Genomic DNA, 19,206 nt, shown 5'->3' on the forward strand with positions numbered 1-19,206 from the left:
GAAACAGGAGGCAGAAATGGGCGCAGATTGTTGCGAAATGCTGAGGAACAATCTGGCGCTGACTCGCTGCCTTCCTCCAGTTTAAGAAGGTGATGTGGGTAATTGGCTGCAGGTGTGTGAGCGCCGCCAGCTCCAACTCCGCCGGGCAGCATGCACTACAATGACAAGGCAGACAGGCGGCAGCAGAGCGACACAGATCATGACAGTTATAGTCTCTAAAAGAAAACAAGACTGTTTCAAAAACACAAACCCGCACGCAAAAAACGAAAGTATCTAATTCGTAGCTTTCCACCTCTGCCTTGAATTACTTTAAACACAAATTATTTTTTTACTTCGAGCGTTTCCCGAGCCAGCATTCTATTTGTTTTTGCAACATCACAACTTTCTTTACGGCACTTAATGTGGTGCCCGCGTGCCCCCATTTAACCAAATGAGGTATTCCTCGTCGAGGAGGCGTTTGCGGTTTGGCTCCAAAACCAAAGGAAACTCCGGCATTCCAGAACGAAATTAAAGCCATGTTTTGTTGTGCGAACATACTGCCGCCCCCGCTGCAGGTAGTAAACTACTTCACTAAGTTAATTACGTTCATGTTTTTTTTTAATGACCTATGATTTGAAAAGCCAATCGCGTGGCTTTTCGTTACTTCCGGTTGCACCAAATCAGAGTACAGGGTGTAGCTACAAATTCATCGGATTAGTTGAGTTGACAGTTGATTTAACGGACACATTTTACGTACTAAACGATTTAATTAAGTTCATTACTTTCTTTTTAAAGTTAATTATGACTTGAAAAGCTACACGATTGTTGTACTTTGGGTTACATCACCGTGCCAAAGCTAAACCAAAGTACCTGTTCAGTATTAGTGGCTTTAGTTGTCATAAACGTTTATTTAATGAACACAGTTTAAGCCACTAATGCAAAAATGTACAATGAATGTCAGCATGGCGGCTGTAAACAAAGAAAGACTAGAATGAGCAGTGGTATAAACATACCCCATCAGGTGTGCGTGGGAATGTGCCTCCAGCAAGACATCACAGAGGAGGACAAAAAGGCCAAACTGCAGAGCTCCAAAATAGAGCAGGACCTTTCTGAACAGGCCAGGATGGAGATGAACGTCGTCAAAATCCTTATGCTGGGTAAGCTGGGGGGGGGGGGTTGTATCTGTATGACAATGTTATGAAAAATGTTGTATTATTATTGTGGTTGTTGTAGGAGCTGCGGAGAGCGGAAAGAGCACACTCATCAAGCAGATCAAGATCATCCACAGTCATGGCTTCTCCAAACAAGAGCTCATCAGCTTCAAGGTGCATGTAAATATCGCTCTATCTTTGAAATTTTCATTTTCAATTTCATTTAGATTTTGCTCACACTCTTCATGTTTGGTTGGGGTGCCCAAACTTGTACCATCAAGGGCCACATACTGAGAATTGAAAGGATGCCAGAGCCACTTTGATGTTTTCTAATATGCTAAGAAGTTCTATATAGTGTATTTCAAGAAAAACCTGCATCTCAGCTTTGTGAAAAGAAGCGTATTATTAGTATGAACTTTGGTTTTTGCTCTATTTTTTGCGTTTTTGCTTTTTCTCCAAGTATATACGCTGCGTGCATTTTCTTTTTGGAATATTATGACTTTATTTCCATAATATTTAGATTTTATTTCCATAATATAATTTTTTCCCCAACTTAATTTTCCAAAAATCACAACTCTATTTTGTTTTGTTTCACATAATAGTACAACTTAAAAAAAAAGTTATTTTCTTTAATATTTCAACTCTATGCTACTAAAATGACATTTTTCCTCATTACAAGTTTATTCTTGTAAATTGCAACTTTTGTTCTTATGGGAATAAGACTTTTTCTCTTAATATTTGTGACAAAAAATGACATTTCTGCTGTTTTTCGTATTTTCCAAATTTTTCAATTTTCTTCTAGTGAACTTTCTTGTCATAATTATGACTTATTATGACTTCCCATGATATTTTGACTTTATTCCCATATAACTTTTCCCCAACCTAACCTTCTATAAATTACAAATGTATTGCAACTTAAAAAAAGCATATTTTTCCTTTAATATTTAAACTTTATGTTGTTTTCTTGTTCAATCATATTTTTATAATGTGCTGTGGGCCGCCAATGACCCCCGGTCCACACCCCTGCTTAAGAAGCTTTTGGTGAGATATAGCAGAATTTAAGAATAACCCTCAAAAGTTTTCTAATCAAGTTCTTACTTTATGCAGATGTTCTTTACAGTGCAGCCTTTGTTTCCATGACATGAATACCAGTGTCGGCGTGAAACAAACTGCACTAAAGCGTGGAACTAGCATCTTCAGAGTACCAAACCACAAATGTGGATGCAACCTTAACGTTTCCATCTTTCTGTGTCAACTTCTCATGGCAGCCGGCCGTCCTCGACAACCTTCTCACCTCCATGAAGTTTGTCCTTCAGGGAATGGGGACGCTGAGGATAAACCTGGCGAGCAAAAAGAACAAGGTGTGTGTTGAGTTCACGCGCTTCTGTTTGCTTGCAGTACCCTTGTTATAACACAAGATGTCATCCTTTAGCTCTGGGGTGTATGAATGTTCATTTGTTTCTTTATTACCAAAGCTTTTTTGATGCATTGAATTTAAGGCAACTGAATTTATTTTTTGCATTTGAATTTTGTGAATTAAAATCTTTTTTGCTGAAAATTTGTAAGCACAATGCATGTTTGGAAATTCAGTTTGCTAAAGTTCAGTGTTTTAACAGTTCCTGTTGTGTACAGTACTTCCAGGGGTGGCTACTGTCTCATCAGTGTAACATTACTGACACCTAGTGGCCAATGTAAAATACTACATATCATCACAACATCTTTGAATGTGTTTTCTGAATGCTTTATATTTGTATTTTACTTCATTTTGCGGGCCTAAGAGTGCAGCCGTGAAATTTGAAGTACGGTGTGACAAGGGACTATTGTAAGCAATATAAAATAAAATATACAAACACAACCACTGCCTTTATGTGTTGTTGTAGATACTATTAACACTAGTAATAATTAGTGTAAGGCACCTCTCCTATTTTTTTCGTCAGATGTCCTCAACAGTTCTTATTTTTTTTTGTGCTTTTAGGCTCACGCCCGCTCCATCCTGTCCTGTAGTCAGAGTTTGGGGGACGACCAGGAGCTGCTTCCCTTTGTGGCTCACGCTTTCTGCGCACTTTGGGCAGACCTGGGGGTCCGAGCGGCTGCAGCCAGAGGTTTTGAGTTTGAGCTGAACGACTCTGCACTCTAGTGAGTACGATAGCCAAGTTGCTACAGTACAAATACTGGGAAGTCAGGGGGTGACGGGTGTGAAATTGCTGGTATAAAAGCCATTCCCATACACGCAGGTTGTAATACTACCTGCAAAGGTGAGATGTTGGTTAGACCACACCTCATAGTGGCTATCATTAACCTGGCATCTGTAAAGCCGGTGGTTATGGGACAGTTTAAAGAGAAAGTGCCTGCTAAATACTCAGCATTCACCCGAAAATGAGCTCTACCGTTCAATGAGTTGCCACAGCTAAAATATGGAGATTATGTGTATTATCCAATATATTATGCATTTATTGGTCATAATAGATGCTTTATTAATCATAAAATGTAATGCAGTAATCCCTCGTTTGTCGCGGTTAATTGGCTCCAGAGTCGACCATGATAAGTGAATTTAGTAGTCCTTATTTATAAATGGAATGTTTTGGTAAAGCATAGAAAACGTGTTTACAACCTTCTAAATGCAGTTTTTAACATTGCTGCTCTTCTTACTGTTCTTACCTAATATAGTAGACATAATAAGAGAAAATAAGACAAAACTTTTGCTCGTGTGTGCTGTAAATGTGTTCCGGTGGTAGGAGAGTTGAGTGGGGGTTGGACAGGAAGTGACATCGGGGGTTCAAAGTTGAGTTTTAGTGTGCCGTGGGTTACAGCTGTAACAGCAGCCTGCAATAAAAGCCTGTTGTTCAGGAGATCAAGTCTGGTGCTTGTGTGTCTCACCCAACATTACAGCAACATTACTGACACCTAGTGACCAGTAGAGAATACTCCATATCAACACAGTGTCTTTGAATGCAGCTTCTGATTGCCTTGTATTTGTATTTGACTTGCAGTAGAATTAGAATAGAACATATTTAAGAAGGATAATGAGCCATTTATTTTGCACGACTAGAGGTCCATATCCACTCTACATGTGCCCAGACGGTGATGAGGTGTCATTTTCATTTTTGGAACTGGAAGGATGATACGAAGCTCAACTAGCCGTCTTTAGTCTGCGGGTCTCCACAACAATTTCTCCCCTGGGAATTGTTGCACCCGACTATGTCGTGACACCCTCGACTTGACAAGGAGCTGAGCGTGTACCTTCTTGTGCGAGATGAAATGTGGGACATTAGCTTTGCTGTGGACTGCCATCAGTACACTGGCTGGCCAAAAAAAGGTCTCTCTTGCTCTCTCTCACACACACACACACACACATGCACATACCTGTATATATATTGTGTTGGACCACCTTTTAGCTTCGATTACAACACGCGTTTGCTGTGGCATCGTTTCCACAAGATTCTGATTTCATTTATGTCAGATCTCATATTAATGACTGGAGAATAGAAATAACAAAGCAGGACTATTATATATAACTGTTATCTATAACGTTATATAGAACTATATAACCAGGGACAATACTTGGGTTGCCAGACAATAATGTCGGTCATTTTCAGCAGATGGCTAATCTACACTACAATACAAGCTGTACACAGACTACTCTAAAGCAGGGGCTATCAACTGCAACTGGTCTCATCCTGGGACTCATTTTCCTCATGGTCATTTAGTGGCGGCCCACTTTTATTATTTACAAATAGCCTTCAAAACACATGCATGTCATCTTTTTCAACAAAAATACATTTCATTATTTGTGCAAATTCTATTTGCACAAATAATATATTGCAATATTTCTGCATACCAAGGAAGAAGATGTTGTTCAAAAATATCTTTTCAAAATAATTGTAATGGGAAAAAAATTTCAGACTATCACACAATTACATTCAATACAACCCTCACTGCTTCGTGCTTTCAATTTCACGGCTTCACTCAGTTTTTCAAAATATATGACTAAATCATGCTGTTTTGTGGTTGAATAAGTAAAAACAAAAACATGTTTAAGCAAATATTGTGTATTTTTGACCTATATTCAACATTTCCAAGCATAAAAATGTGTAATTGTCACTAAAATAGAAATATAAGGCATTCAGAAGACTCATTCAAAGATGTTATGTAGTATTCTACACTGGTCACTAGGTGTCAGTAATGTTATGTTGAAGGAAGTACTGTACAGAACAGGAAGTAAAAAAGAAACAATGCTAACGTGTGAGTCTATATTATGTCTGCTGTATGGGTAATGTGATTTTTAAGATGACTATAGGGGTGTTGTTTCATGTTTAGAGGCCTCTAATGTTAAAAACCATATTTGGGTCGTAAAAAGGTTATCTATGCTCAAACTACGAACATATTCCATTTATAAACAAGGAATCTTACTTTGGGGAAATTCACTTACCACGATCGGGTCGAGAACAGATGAATCGCGATAAACGAGGGATGACAGTATTTAAATTTTTTTAAACACCGCAGGAAAGTATGTCAAAGGTTCTTGTCTCTGTGTTTTCGCCACTCATCTTTGAGCATGTGATGCTTTCTCTGCTCAGCTTCTTCGAGAACATGAGTCGAATCATCGCTCCCAACTACGTCCCCACTGAGAGAGACGTTCTCCGTGTGAGAGTAAGGACCTGCGGAATCATGGAGACGCAGTTCCAAGTTAATGATGTTATATTCCGGTAAGGCTATAAGAAGGTGGCTTCAATTTTTGATACTTATTGAAGGTTTGCTGCTGTTGTAGCAGGAGAATCCAGCCATCTATTTTCTATTCCGCCTATCCTCATTAGGATTATCCCAGCTGGCAGTGGGCGAGAGTCACTCCACACCCTGGAATGGTTGCCAATCTCCACTTAGACAAACGTACAACCTGAAATGAATGCATTGCAGTAGGCTACAGCAGGGGTGTCCGCAAAGTGCATCCTAGGGCCATTTGAGGCCCACGGCTGTTTTTCTTTGTGGGACAGTTACACATTTAAAGAGAAACTTAAAAATAAAAATTACAGCAAAAATTGAAAAATTAGCAACAATTTTATAAAATAAAGTCAAAATATAAAGAGAAAAAGTTCTAATCCAACAAGAAAAGGTTGTCATTTTAAGTATAACATAATATGAAGAAAAACGTCATTTTTGTAGCATAAAATTGAAATAAAAGGAAAATGACTTTAAAAAAAAAAGAAACATAAAATGAATAAAGTTGTAATTTTGGGGAAATTAGGTTGTGGGAAAAAGTTATGAAGAAAAAGTTAAAATATGGGAAAAGTTTAAATAGTTGGAAAATAAATATATTTTTTAAAAACAGCAGCAGAAATTGGGGAAAAAATAGCTGTAATTTTACGATAATAGTCAAAATAATGAGAGAAAAAGTTGCAATTTTACTAGAGTAAACTCGTAATATGAGGGAAAAATACTATTTTAGTAGCATAGAGTTGAAATGTTGGTTATTTTGTGAAAGTCGTAATATGACAAACCAAAATAACATTGGCATTTTTGAAAGATTAGGTTGGGGAAAAAGTTATATTATGGGACTAAAGTCAAAATATTGTGGGAATAAAGTCCTAATAACAAAGGCAATTTACTTACATGATTTAAGAAGAAAGTTGAAATATTTAGAAAATAAATTGGGGGAGGGGGGTGTAAGAGGCAAACTGATACTACTAATATGGCTTTTCACCTTTTAACACAAAGCTGAGATGCTGTTTTTTTCTTGAAATGCTTATATAACTTCTTAGCATATGCAAAATATTAAAGTTGCATCCTTCTATTTTTCACCATGTGTCCCTCGCTGGAAAAGGTTTGGACACCCTCTGTCTACAAGTTAGTTTTGTTTTGCCAAGCTCCAGTCCAAGGGAGGTCATGGATAAACAGTAACTTTAGTGTAAAGCAGCCAAATGGAGGCAGAATGTACAATCATGGAACATTTGACAATGTTCACATGGTTCACACTGAAGGGGACACCTTTTTGGACTGCTGCTTTTGAGTTCTCTGTGACAAACTGCTGATGTCACATGTCAGTTCTGAGGCTCTTTATTCTTTCCTAGCTGACGCTCGACCCTCTGGATAAGCGCCCCGTTGCAATCACACACACCTGGAGATGCTTTGAGCCGAATGGAAAGTCATTACCTGTGTCACCATGGCCCTTGGGTTTGCTACGTGCGACATGTCTTGTGTTATCAGTTATTCAGCCACGTTGCCAGAGAAGGCAAGTTTGGTTGTAAAAAGTAGCAACATTAACACCATTAGGCATCTTAGGAAGTAGTTTATTGTTGCTGACATGGAATTTGGCTTATTAACGATGCTGTGGTCTGGAATGAGCCGAGGTAAAGTGGACCCCCGCTGCTTTGCTGTTCCACATTTGCTCCCCCGCATATTTGCTGATTTATTTTCAAATATGAACAAATTGTTGCTCGCTACTTTAGAGAATATTATTTGAAATGGTTACATAGTTCCTGTTGTATTTCTGTGCCATTTCAAAGTGTGGCACGCCACTCACTGATACGCTAATGAATGTCTTAACAGCTTGTACGATGTTGGCGGGCAGCGGAGCGAGAGGAGGAAATGGCTGGGCTGTTTTGACTGCATCCAGGTCGTGCTGTTCCTTGTGGCCCTGAGCAGTTACGATACGTCGCTCCCCGAAGAGCCAACAGTGGTACGTTGTAATAAAGATACCACCACGAGTCAACTGTTGAGCACCAACTTACCTGCAGCGCTCACGTTTTTTTTCTTCTGGAAACTTCTAAGAACCGGCTGCAGGAAAGCCTTGCCTTTTTCACATCAGTCTGCGGCAACCCCGTCTTCAAGAGCACCTCAGTGGTAGGTTGGCCAATGGGCACATGTCAGTCAAGGCTGTATGAGTGACAAACTAGAGGCTGAGGGCACTTTATCATGTTATTGAATGAGAAAGGGTCCCTAAACTTTTGACGAGTAGTGCAGGTCGCACTGGAGCGGGCCTTACATTCCAACTTATTTTTGGGAAATGTGTTGGTTGTGGCCAGCATGTAGAGGAGGTAGGGTATCAGAGGGGTTGCAAGTGATTCGTAACACCCACATGCTTGCTGCTCGCCCTCTGCTGGTAGCTTTGCCGCGTGCTAGGTGCGCTTCGTGTAAGGCTGTTGTATGTTTCATTCACTGGGGGCGTACGTGTGTGGGCATCATACGAGGCTTGTGCAGCCCACTCGCTCAGATTGCAAGATGGGCGCGCTGGCTTGTTATGGCTATCGTGACAAGGAGCACCAGTGTACAACGGGAAGAGCCGCTGGTCATGGCCGGGTAAGGTGCGTTCATGTCGGATACGCTATGTAAGCAGCCGCCGTGCGTCCATGGACGTCGGGAGAGCCAGAGTGTACAGCTGGAGGAGTCGCCCGCTACAGGGGGAGCCGCTGCCGTGTCCGGGCAATGTACACAATCTACTTTTAAACTTGCGACACATGCAGAAGTCCTGCTCTCCTCCTTTGCCTTGCCCTTGTGACCTGGCTGCGTGCAAGGCTTTCCTGCATGCACACAGGAAATAATTTGCATCTCGATTTTCTCCCTACGGGCTGTGTGGTCTGTCTGCGGATTTGAAAATCCGTGTGCGTCTCTGGTGATTTTTGCACATCTGTTGGGATGAAAGGCCCTTTTAGCGACATTTATGATGGAGCTATCATCAGTGAGGTTATTTATTTATTTTTTTTAAACCGAGTGCCATGGTGCCACTCCTAACAACATTCAATATACAAAAGATGACAAGGAGAGGTGTCAATATTGACACAAACAAAGCTACAGAAGCAGAAATAAGTACAGTGGTCCCTCGTTTATCGTGGGGGTTAGGTTCTAAAAATAAGCTGTAATAGGCAAAATCCGCAAAGTATTCAGCTTTAATTTTTCCAATTATGTTTTAAGGCTGTAAAAGCCCCCACCATACACTTTATACACTTTTCTCAGCATTAACATTTTCTCATTTCAAAGATTCCTTTGAATTTGAATGATCAGCCTAAAAGGTTGGACACATAAGAAATGATGAATAGTGACTCACGTGTTTCATAGTTCCTCTGACCGTGCCTCTTCGTCCTGGTAGCGTTTTTGCATCCTTGTTAAAACGTATTGCTGCTGTGGTCCTTATGCTGTTTTCCTCCTCCTTTTAAGTAACCAACCCAAGATTGATTCCGTAACTTCTACCTTCCTTCAGCAGGTCCACGAGTCCAACTTTGTGTGTGATGGTTAGCATCCTCCTTTTTCCTCTTGGGTGCGACCGCAAGTGCCGTTTCGTCGACACTGTGGGTTTTGTCGGGGAGAAAACTTGCAAATATGCAGCACTTCAGAGCCACACTGCTAGCGAGCGAACACAACAGGAGACACGGCACAGAAGAGTCTGACAATGGTCTACAGTCTCTTAGCCAATCAGGACGCACAACACAATGCGCATTCATAAGCCGTAAAAAAAATATTATGCAAAATTGCACTAAAAGAAATCTGCAAAACAGCAAGGTCGTGAAAGGTGAACCACAATGTAGCGAGGGACGACTCCATACGGATACGATAAAAAAATTACCTGTTTAATAAATATAAAACACGTGGCATGACACCTGGACCCATCCGGGTGTGTAGAAATGTATCAAACATCCGTATTTTCACGCTAAAACTTCATTTGTATTCACAAATGAGTGAAAATCATACGTGTGTATTTAGTCCGTGGCTGATGCGGCAGCTACAACCTCCAAGCTACACATAAGTAGTGTTCTAATTAAACACTGCTGTATAAAAATCAGCATATCTCAGTCCACTCTGGTATCCTATCATAGTTGCACGACGCAGTCTCCAAAGCAGGAACGCAACTCAATGAATTAGTGCAGCCTCTAGGTGTCACAAAAAACCGACCACCACCCCACTTTGTCTTAAAGGCAGAACATGTTAAATTATACATATACAGTATTTTGATATACAAGTCGTACCTGACTAAAAGTCACACCAGCCAAACTGTGAATTACGCTGCGGAAAATACAGTAAATATAGAAAACCTATTGGAAAGGGAGAAACATGACCTGGCACCATCTGGCCCGCAATTGCCCACGTAAGAATCCTTTTGTGTGCAATTGTTCGTAACCCTCCAAATTATTGTAATGCTTGTTGGTTCCTGATTGGGGTCGTGATTGCATCTGATGTGTTTAATTTGCAGCTGAGAGCAGGTGATTTCTGGTTAAGTGTGCTGGCTGGCAGCGCTTCCTGTGCCCCCCCCACGGGAGAGATGAGTTTTGCCCACAAATGAACATTTGTCAAACAATTTACGCAAGTGAGAGTGACTCGCTCCTCGTCTGTCAGAGTCCACGGGCGGGTTTGTAGGACCGACTGTTGCCACGCAGCCTTTTCAAGTGATTGATGGGTCTGTTTTGTTGGGCGAACGTTATACTAACCGAGATGTGTCAAACACAGCTTCAGATAACATGCAGCAATAGTATGGCCAGACAAGTGAATGGAGCGGCCTTCTCCAGGCTGTGCTGACATGAGGTTGACTTCACATGCATATTTCTCAAGAATTATTTTGTGCATTTCAACCTGAGAAGGTTTAGCTCGGAGTTTCAGTCTCCACCTACGTATTTTTCTCCCTCAGAATGCGTATTCATTTTGCTCGTTCCACGCAGCGTTGCTTCTTTTTTTCCACCTTCCACCTCTCAGATTCTGTTCATGAACAAAACAGACCTTTTCCAGGAGAAGATCCTCCATTCTGGAAGACACCTGAGACTATACATGGCCAGTTTTAAAGGTACACTTTGAGAGACCTTGCTCACTGTGGTGAACAAAAATGGCATGTTTCATGTTTAACTTTGCAGTAACATTTGGAATGTCAGGTTATTCTTGGGCTTATTCCGGCACTTTCAGAGGAACCTCGGTTGGCGTCATGAATCCGTCGAGCAAAATCCTGCTCCACAATGAGCAGGCATAATATCTCAAATATATAGATATGCAACAAAAAATAGTTCTGGGTGGAATGGTTCCCAAGGCAACGTCACTTTCTACTTCTACTCCAGTCTCCAGAGGCTGGTTTTAGTTCCAAAATTGTAAAAAAAAAAAAAAAAAAAAGGAACTGTATGCTATAATCCCTCGTTTATTTCGGTTAATTTTTTTGCAGACCTAACCGTGGTAAGTGAACTTCCGCAAAGCAAATTCCATCTTGTAAACGTAATATTTTTATAGTTTGCCCATAGAAAGCCTGTTTACAACCTTCTAAATATGTTTTTTAACATTAGACATGAAATAACACCCCTATAGTCACCCTTACACTCCTATTACCCAAGATAGTAGACATAATAGACAAGAGTAAATGGGTCATTTAAGACTCGAGCTTGTGTTACTATAAATGTGTTCTCTAGGGGAACTGCTTTCAGCTGGACAGGAAGTGAAGTGTCTGCGGTTCTCAGTTGAGTTTCAGCTTAGTGTGGGGAATGCAGTAACAGTAGCTGTAGTGTTTTTATTCGGAAATGTTATTAGGGATTATTTTTGTGAGATCATTCAAACTTACAATAAAAGCCGGTTGGTCCGTCCATCAAATGTGGTGCTTGTGTATCACCCAACATTACAGTAACATCGCTGACACCAAGTGACCAGTATGGAATACTACATATAGCAAATAATACGAATAGCGTCTATAAATGCCTTGTATTTGTATAGAAGGCATATGTATACGTAACATTTGCTTAAATATGCATATTTCCTGACTAATAAGCTGTATTCAACCACGAAACATGATTTATTAATACATTTTTGAAAAACGAATAGCGAAGACGCAAAAGGCGAGGGATGACTAACATTCGAGCACACATCTAACGCAATAAATGTTTTTCCAATTTTATTTTTCACGTCAAATAGGATTAACGTGGTTTGGTGACATGACCACAGTAATGAATGAATGAGTCATGCTCTTGTAGTTGCTGTCGTTTTAGTAGTTCATGTATGTCATGACTGGAGGCGTGTGTGCATTTTCATTTTCCCTGTCTCACTTATCCACACCTCAACCCAGGATCGGATGCCGACGTGGACGCCGCAGCTCAGCACATCACTGCCACGTTCTCAGCCTGCAACGGCAGAGTTGATCGGCCCGTGTTCCACCACTACACCACGGCCACGGACACCGCCAGCGTCCGGGTGGTCTTTCAGATGCTCATCGACCAGATCATTAGGCAGAACCTTGCAGCTGCTCAGCTACTCTGATTTTTAAATAAGTTCAACTGCTATGTTTTCAATCATTTTAAATAAAACATTTATTTCAGAATCACCATCGGAAAATTTCACTAGAAAGAGGTTTGGACGTTTTCTCTCATGTATTGAGCTTGTTTGATCAAACATAGGACAGGGGTCACCTGTTTCCCCATAGGATTTATTTGTCTGCAGCACAAAATTGAAACATAAAAAAACACAAGACACAAAAAATATATGGTTGACTTATGCTGCTCAGTAGTCTTCACAGTCTGACAAATCCAGAGAAAGGAAGATGTCCGCTTTGCACTTGAGTGCTGCCTTGTCGCCAGGGAAGAGTTCACAACTCTGCAGGTTCGGTGTGACGTCTCTAATACAGATGGCCTGTTTCATGGGTAATACAATAAATCATTCACAATAACATTTACTCATGCTCTTATCTGGTATACAGACATACTCTGGCAAATAACACATTGTTTCGCCATCACAAACGTTTAACAAATAAATCACTAACGAAGTACAGGGCTGTTAAACTGATGCCCCCTGGGAATGACATTAGAGCAGCCCACGACTTCTAACATCTCAATTTCCTAAAAAGGCTGAAGCATACTCGTATCAAGGATGTTTAATGAGGATTTATTTATTTATTTATTTTACAGTAGAACACTCCTGTCAGATTGAGAATCTTTGTCTAGCATTTTTGCAATATATCCTGAAAGCCACAGTGTGGTTTAGCATATAGAGGATCTTTGACTAGCTTTTTTTGCAGTAGGTCCTCAAAAACAGCAGAGTGCTCCTGTGTTAATTGATGACTATATTAGCTATAGTGGCTTTATGTAATATTTTAATGTCAATGTTGAAACATGCAGTATCAAAATTGTAAAAAAAAATAAAAGTAAAAAAAAATAATGTAAAATCATAAAAAAAGAGGAAAAGGGAAATCATGGACAAACCATTGTCTTTAGGTTGAAACGCTGCGGTTTTGTTTCAGACGTCTCCATATCGGCTCTCCTGACGTACGGTGACCTCCGGATACCGGACAGCAAGCCGGACGCCCTGCCCACCGAGTAGTAGCTTGGGCCGGCCACCTGCTTGTACCACGCCTCCGTGGGGATGCGGACCACCAGTGCAGAGAGCACTGCTATGGGGAATAGAAGGTTAGCCGGCATGTCGTCGTTGTCGCTGCTCAGGACTTTGTGAACTTCCTTGCGCCACTTTTGCCGCCTTATAAACCCTCGTGACCATGTTTCGTCAGTACACGCTGTCCCACAGAGGCCAATTTACACACATCTCGGCAAAGAAATGACACCTAAGTACATCTGTAGACCCTCTTTTCAGGGTTCCAGGCACCCAATTTTACCCCTCGCTGCACCCGAATACAAAACTACGAGTAATTATATTTGTACTTGCTAAAATTGTCTTGTACAGGTACAAGTCCCAGAATGCATTGCTGTACTTTTTGGGACGATCGCTCGTCTGCCGCCAGGTAATTAGTTTAGTCTCACTACAATATATAAATATATAATTCCTGTTTAAAAGAGGTAATGACACAACCAGTTTAACAATACATTTTACTAACAAATTTTAAAAATATATTGGCTCACGCATTTCACAGTTTTGGCGTTACAGGCTTATATGAGCTGTGAGTGAACTAGCTAGCTAACTAAGCCTGTAGCTAGTTGCTGCCTGAGGAGCTAGAAGCAAATATACATACACGCAAAAGGTGAAGTTAGGCCTTTTTAACAGTATTCGTTACCAAATCATCTTTAATGTACAGCATTTTTTTAAGCAATAGTCATTATATTTCTACTTTCTAAAACTGTCTTGTAGAGAGAGCATAATGTGCAAAAATCACAATATATGGGGGTATATGGCGAAAGTGGCCCCACACGCGCAATCAGAAACCTGGATTTAAACCCAGGCCTTGTGCTTAAGATGCAACTCGACAAAACCTAACATCCGACTCAACATCAATCAGACTCACTTGGTCCCGAGTAACTTAATTTGTCAAGTCCGGTTTTCGGGCTTTGTGCTAAGTGCGAGTTCTCATGAAAGGGAGCGTTTGACGTCATAGTATTCTACTTCCGCTGAAAAGTGAAATGATACGAAAAATGAGTACGTAATTATTATGGAGCGTTATGAGGAGTTCCCAAAAGATTAGGACTGCTAAAAGCAACACTGTCGCCGATAATACAGCCAGGGAGGACCGCTGGAATGTCAGCATGCAGCGTGTGAATGCGCAAGTTGACACTATTATAAAAACTATACCCTACCAGTCTTTTCATTCATCAACATTGCACAAATTTGACATATTAACACATCCATTAAAAAAAACACTGGGGCAACAACTTTTGTTTTTGATTTCATAGTTGAATGAAATATTAACTGCTGTATCTCGTTGTGATCACTAGACGGCAGTGTTTTACGTGTGGCGTGTTTTGTGGTGACTTCTTAAATTTCCTTTTTACTGTATAACAAAACAAGTGTGTTATCGCAGTTGATTGATGCCTCAGAGCGTATGTTCCTCCAGCAGATATTGTAATATAAGAAGACTAACAGGCTCAGTACTCACGCAAGGACTCCCATGACATTTACATCTGCTAAAATTAATTATTATTTATTTACACGCGGAAGGTAAAGTTAACACTGTTAACTTTACCTTCCGCGAAACCGAAGCTTTCTGAAGCAGTGAATCAATATGAAGCAATGTGTCGAAATGGTTCAGTGTTATGAAGCATTTGCCACGAATCAGTGTGGTGAGTCACGACACTGCTTCACCACTGCTTTCTGTACCACTGAAGCAAATGTGTTGAAATGGTTCAGTGCTTCGAGGCATTTGACACAATTCAGTGTGGTGACATCTGCTGGACAAAAATATATTGAACTTTCATATAACCAAATGACAAAGTGTCATCTGAACAACTAAACCTGTGGGTGGTATGGTGGTTACATAATTATTTTTTTATTCTTCCCCCAGATGAATTAAAAAAAAAAACGATAACAAAAAAAAAGCTGTTGTGTTACTTTTAAATGAAAAACGGAAATGCTTGTGCAATAGGGAACTATTGATGGTAGGTGTATAGAATGCTAGTGACACTGGGATGGGGATTTGGGTGTTTCACACATTTTTATTTAAAAACAAAATCATCTCAGCAGCATTTGGTTTCAGCCGGTTCCTCTTTTTGCTAATGACCTCTCCAGCTTTTGAGAATATTCTCTCACATGGCACAGCGGTGGCAGGCATATGCAAATAAATCTTTGACAACTCTGCAAGATGGGGATAAATGGCTGCCCTAGAGTTTCAGAATTTCAAATGCTCTAAATCCTTTATCCTCAACCACAGAAAATGGCTGGCAGTCCTGCACAATCATATCCCCCAAGGCCTCATCCAGCTCAGCCTGTCGTCCTTGAAACAATGTGACCAATGTAAATAGTTACTTACATATAACTTATGATATAATATAATGTCATGTATATTTTATATTTTAAGCTTTGTTTTATCTTTTGATTATACTATATAAATACACGACAGTTGCCATAGGCTTACCTTGTCTACTTACTCCAGAAGCAGCTGGAGCAGTAGGAGCAGCTGGATTGGGTGTTGTTTTGGGGTGTTTAGAGCGCAAGTGCTTTAACATTGAGGATGTGTTATTAGTGAATGCCAACTCTTGAGCACAGATCTGACACTTGACCCTTTTTGGTGCAATAAGGTCAAAGTGCTCCCACACATATGACCTGGCTCTGTTAGTTGGCCTTCCCTCCATTCTCCCTATTTGGCCTCACTCTCTACAACGACACCATCACTCACACACTTAATACTCTCACACAAACAAACAAACAGACAAATGAACAAATATACAAACTGGCAGACAGACAAACACAAAAACTGACTGACAGACAGACACAAAAACTAACGTGTGTGTGTGTGTGCGTATTATATAAATCAGTGTATAGTGTGTCAATGAATGCCTATACTATGTGCAATTGCAAATTAATGTAATGTGTAATCTGATCTAACTTCACTTTACTCTCTCTCGTTCTCAATATGACGTAATGTAATAAGCATTGTGAGTTTGACTGAACCAAATTGACTGACTCGACCCCTCCCTACCTGAGTGACACGTAGACGGTCACGGCCGACACGCGTGTGACGTCACAACGCTTCGCTTCCGCGGCCAGGTGATTTTCCACTGAATGAAGCGAGACATCGGTACAACGTATCGGGATACTTGTTGCCGCGAGCGCTCGATACTTGTCGGCCGTCTGCTTCGAGCGTGACGTCACTAGCTGTTCTACCGGATCCAGCGAGACATCGGGACGATTGATTGTGATACTTCTGCCGCGAGCGCTCGACACTTGTCTCGAGCGTCTGCTTCGAGCGTAACATCACTAGTTAACAGTATTTTTTACCAAATCATCTTTAAAGTATAGTAACTTTTTTAGCAGTGGTAATTGTAGCAGAATACACTCCTCCGCAGTCTATTTTTTTTCACCGAAGTCTTCTGGGATAGGCTCCAGCTTGACCCTGAACTTGACAGAAGTGGTAGAAAATCAAACTCATTTCAGCATTTCATTATTATTCAGAATGATTTACTCTTCTTTTCTTGTCCTTTATTATCACTGCACAAGCTATACTCTTGTCAATTTGATGATTTTGTATTTTTATTCTTTTCCCCTCACGCTTTCATTTCCTTCATCACTGCATAAGCCCACAATTGCGGCACATTCTCTGTTGTTTTCTCCACTAATCAGTGAATGGTGACACCGAAACACAGGAAGTGAGCAACCTTAGTAATGATAAAACATTAACTTATGAATTATTATTCAGTTACCGAAACAAATAAACCATCGCAAACCATTTAATTCTATTTGGGGGCCGACGCCCTTTTCAGTCGGAACGTAGGCAGGCACGCCCCTGGTTGAGTAAAGTTTCATATCAAACGCCCATTCTTGAGAAAACGCAAGTGAAAGTAAAACCTAGCAGGTCCCACATTCTCTCTCTCTCTCTCTCTCTCTCTCTCTCTCTCTCTCTCTCTCTCTCTCTCTCTCTCTCTCTCTCTCTCTCTCTCTCTCATAATCCGTTGCCGCTGACCGAGGAGCGGACGTGTACTTGCGGTGCAGGTAGGATCTCTTCAATATTGAAATAATGACGCTAATTATTCTGTAGAGTGTTTATTCCAAAGAGAAAAGCCGATGTTGTTGCTACCTTATAGTGCTGCTAGAACAATTTGCTTAAACATTACGATAGTGGTCGTTTGGTGTGAGTAAACCACCAATGAAAGCTCTTAAAGTGGATTAACATGCTTGGTGACATGTGATATTATTAAAATAAACGCAGTCATTTATTTCCGCTCAAGCTTCCTCGTGCCAGAAGAGCTCTTCGAAACCGGAAGTGAACCGCCGTGTCGAAATAAAATAAATTATGCAACCGAATATGCTTTCTCAACGCTAAGTCACAGTGTCCTGTATAATGTACCCTGCTTTGTGGGCGACAGAATGCTATAGTTGTACTTTGAAGTTGTTTCGGAGACAACTATTGAATGTTCAAGCTATGAGTCCTGTCAGCTGTCAGCGATCTTTATTCTATAACATGAAAACATCTTCTTGGAAATGGCCCAGATGTTTAAAGCTGATGTTCGTTTTTTTGATTTATTATCAATCACATAGATTAAATGTACATTTTTTGTAGAGTGCTATTGGCCACGAGTGCCATTGAGGGGGAGTAGTTAGGACAAGTACATGGTCCCCTGAGAGGGGGTCCAAAAATGGTTAATTAATAAAAAATAAAAATGATGATATGCCCATGTCCCAAAGATCTACCTCCTACTATAAACATAGAAAATATACAAGTATATAGTACATTTATAATTATGAGTATTTATGTACGTTGTACATCAAAGGTGCAAAAGTTACAAAATCAAAATGATCTACCTCTTATTATAAAACATATATTAAAAAAATGTAGCCAGTAAACTTTGCAACTCCTATACTAAATACTAATGATTTGTATTTCACAGTTTCAGAGTTCACAGGTCATCCAACTAGTTGATTTCATTCACTAATTCACTATTCAATTCAGTATCGCACAAAAGATAATTACAATTAATTCCTCAGTAGTTGTGTACCTAACCGGAGTAGTATGTCAGTCAAAATAGCTACGTCGCGTTCATTATAGACACACTTCCCGTGTATTACGTCCAGTTAGCATTGGCTGCATTGTCTTTTGCATAATCCTTTTCATTTCTTGTATAGCTGTAAAGTTGAGGCAACATATTAAAAAGCTTTCAGCTATGGCCACAGTGTGCAATTAATCATCAAGTAGTAGTTTGACAAACGTGTAGAAAGCACACACTTCTATAGTGACGTTCATGACGCTAAGCGCAGCTATGAAACAACTGACTTTTTTCCCACATAACTAGCTGCCACAAGCAAACTATAGTTGTAGATATAAGCATCTTACCACTGACTTATTTTAGTCGTAATCGGAATAATAAAGCTGAAAGTAGCATCATCCGTGTGTGCGGATATCTGGTCTCCTCTTGCTTTGCCGCGGGGGCACAGGAGCGAATCAGGAGGGGGCTTAATGTCAGCCGACTAATGTCAAATGACATCTCCAAAGAGACATTTGTGATGTAAATTGTCAAAAGGGCACCCCTGATACAGCGTACTTGGCCATTCATGTACAGTATGACGTAACATTATTTTCACATAATAAAAAAACCACTAATTTTTAAGGTGTGGCTGCTTTTATTTGCAGTGGCGGTGTGCCATGTAGTGGAAAAGCTGTCCACATGACAGAACCTCCTGTAGGTACAGTTCAGTTCCACTTTGGCAAAATTGAAAGTGAAAGGAATCTCTCCCTGGTTGGAACCAGGTGAGTCAT

At 40.4% G+C, this 19,206-nt stretch overlaps 3 protein-coding genes across 4 annotated transcripts in view; 2 read left to right on the forward strand and 1 right to left on the reverse strand.

The window, feature by feature from the left end:
- Positions 1–80: 80 nt before the first annotated feature.
- LOC129170971 (guanine nucleotide-binding protein G(o) subunit alpha-like) lies at positions 81–15,749 on the forward strand. The gene is made up of 10 exons (XM_054759176.1): positions 81–1,136; positions 1,213–1,304; positions 2,399–2,491; positions 3,106–3,266; positions 5,708–5,836; positions 7,674–7,803; positions 7,896–7,967; positions 10,806–10,893; positions 12,148–13,480; positions 15,667–15,749. Exons 1-9 carry the CDS (start codon positions 923–925, stop codon positions 12,336–12,338), a joined length of 1,170 nt encoding a protein of 389 aa, XP_054615151.1. The 5' UTR covers positions 81–922; the 3' UTR covers positions 12,339–13,480; positions 15,667–15,749.
- Positions 12,371–13,736, reverse strand: LOC129170972 (neuropeptide B-like). Its single transcript, XM_054759177.1, has 2 exons — positions 13,277–13,736; positions 12,371–12,707 (listed from the first exon to the last, which is right to left on the reverse strand). Exons 1-2 carry the CDS (start codon positions 13,490–13,492, stop codon positions 12,579–12,581), a joined length of 345 nt encoding a protein of 114 aa, XP_054615152.1. The 5' UTR covers positions 13,493–13,736; the 3' UTR covers positions 12,371–12,578.
- A 3,331-nt stretch (positions 15,750–19,080) lies between the features above and the next one.
- The window catches only part of rnf213a (ring finger protein 213a), a 55,646-nt gene continuing 55,520 nt past the window's right edge, over positions 19,081–19,206 (forward strand). For both annotated transcript variants that reach the window (XM_054759171.1, XM_054759172.1), the window contains exon 1: positions 19,081–19,133. In XM_054759171.1, coding sequence (XP_054615146.1) covers positions 19,115–19,133 — 19 coding nt within the window. In that variant the 5' untranslated portion in view covers positions 19,081–19,114. The remainder of the gene's footprint in view (positions 19,134–19,206) is intronic.

Source organism: Dunckerocampus dactyliophorus, chromosome 18 (genome assembly GCF_027744805.1).
Source record: "Dunckerocampus dactyliophorus isolate RoL2022-P2 chromosome 18, RoL_Ddac_1.1, whole genome shotgun sequence".
Classification (NCBI taxonomy): domain Eukaryota; kingdom Metazoa; phylum Chordata; class Actinopteri; order Syngnathiformes; family Syngnathidae; genus Dunckerocampus; species Dunckerocampus dactyliophorus.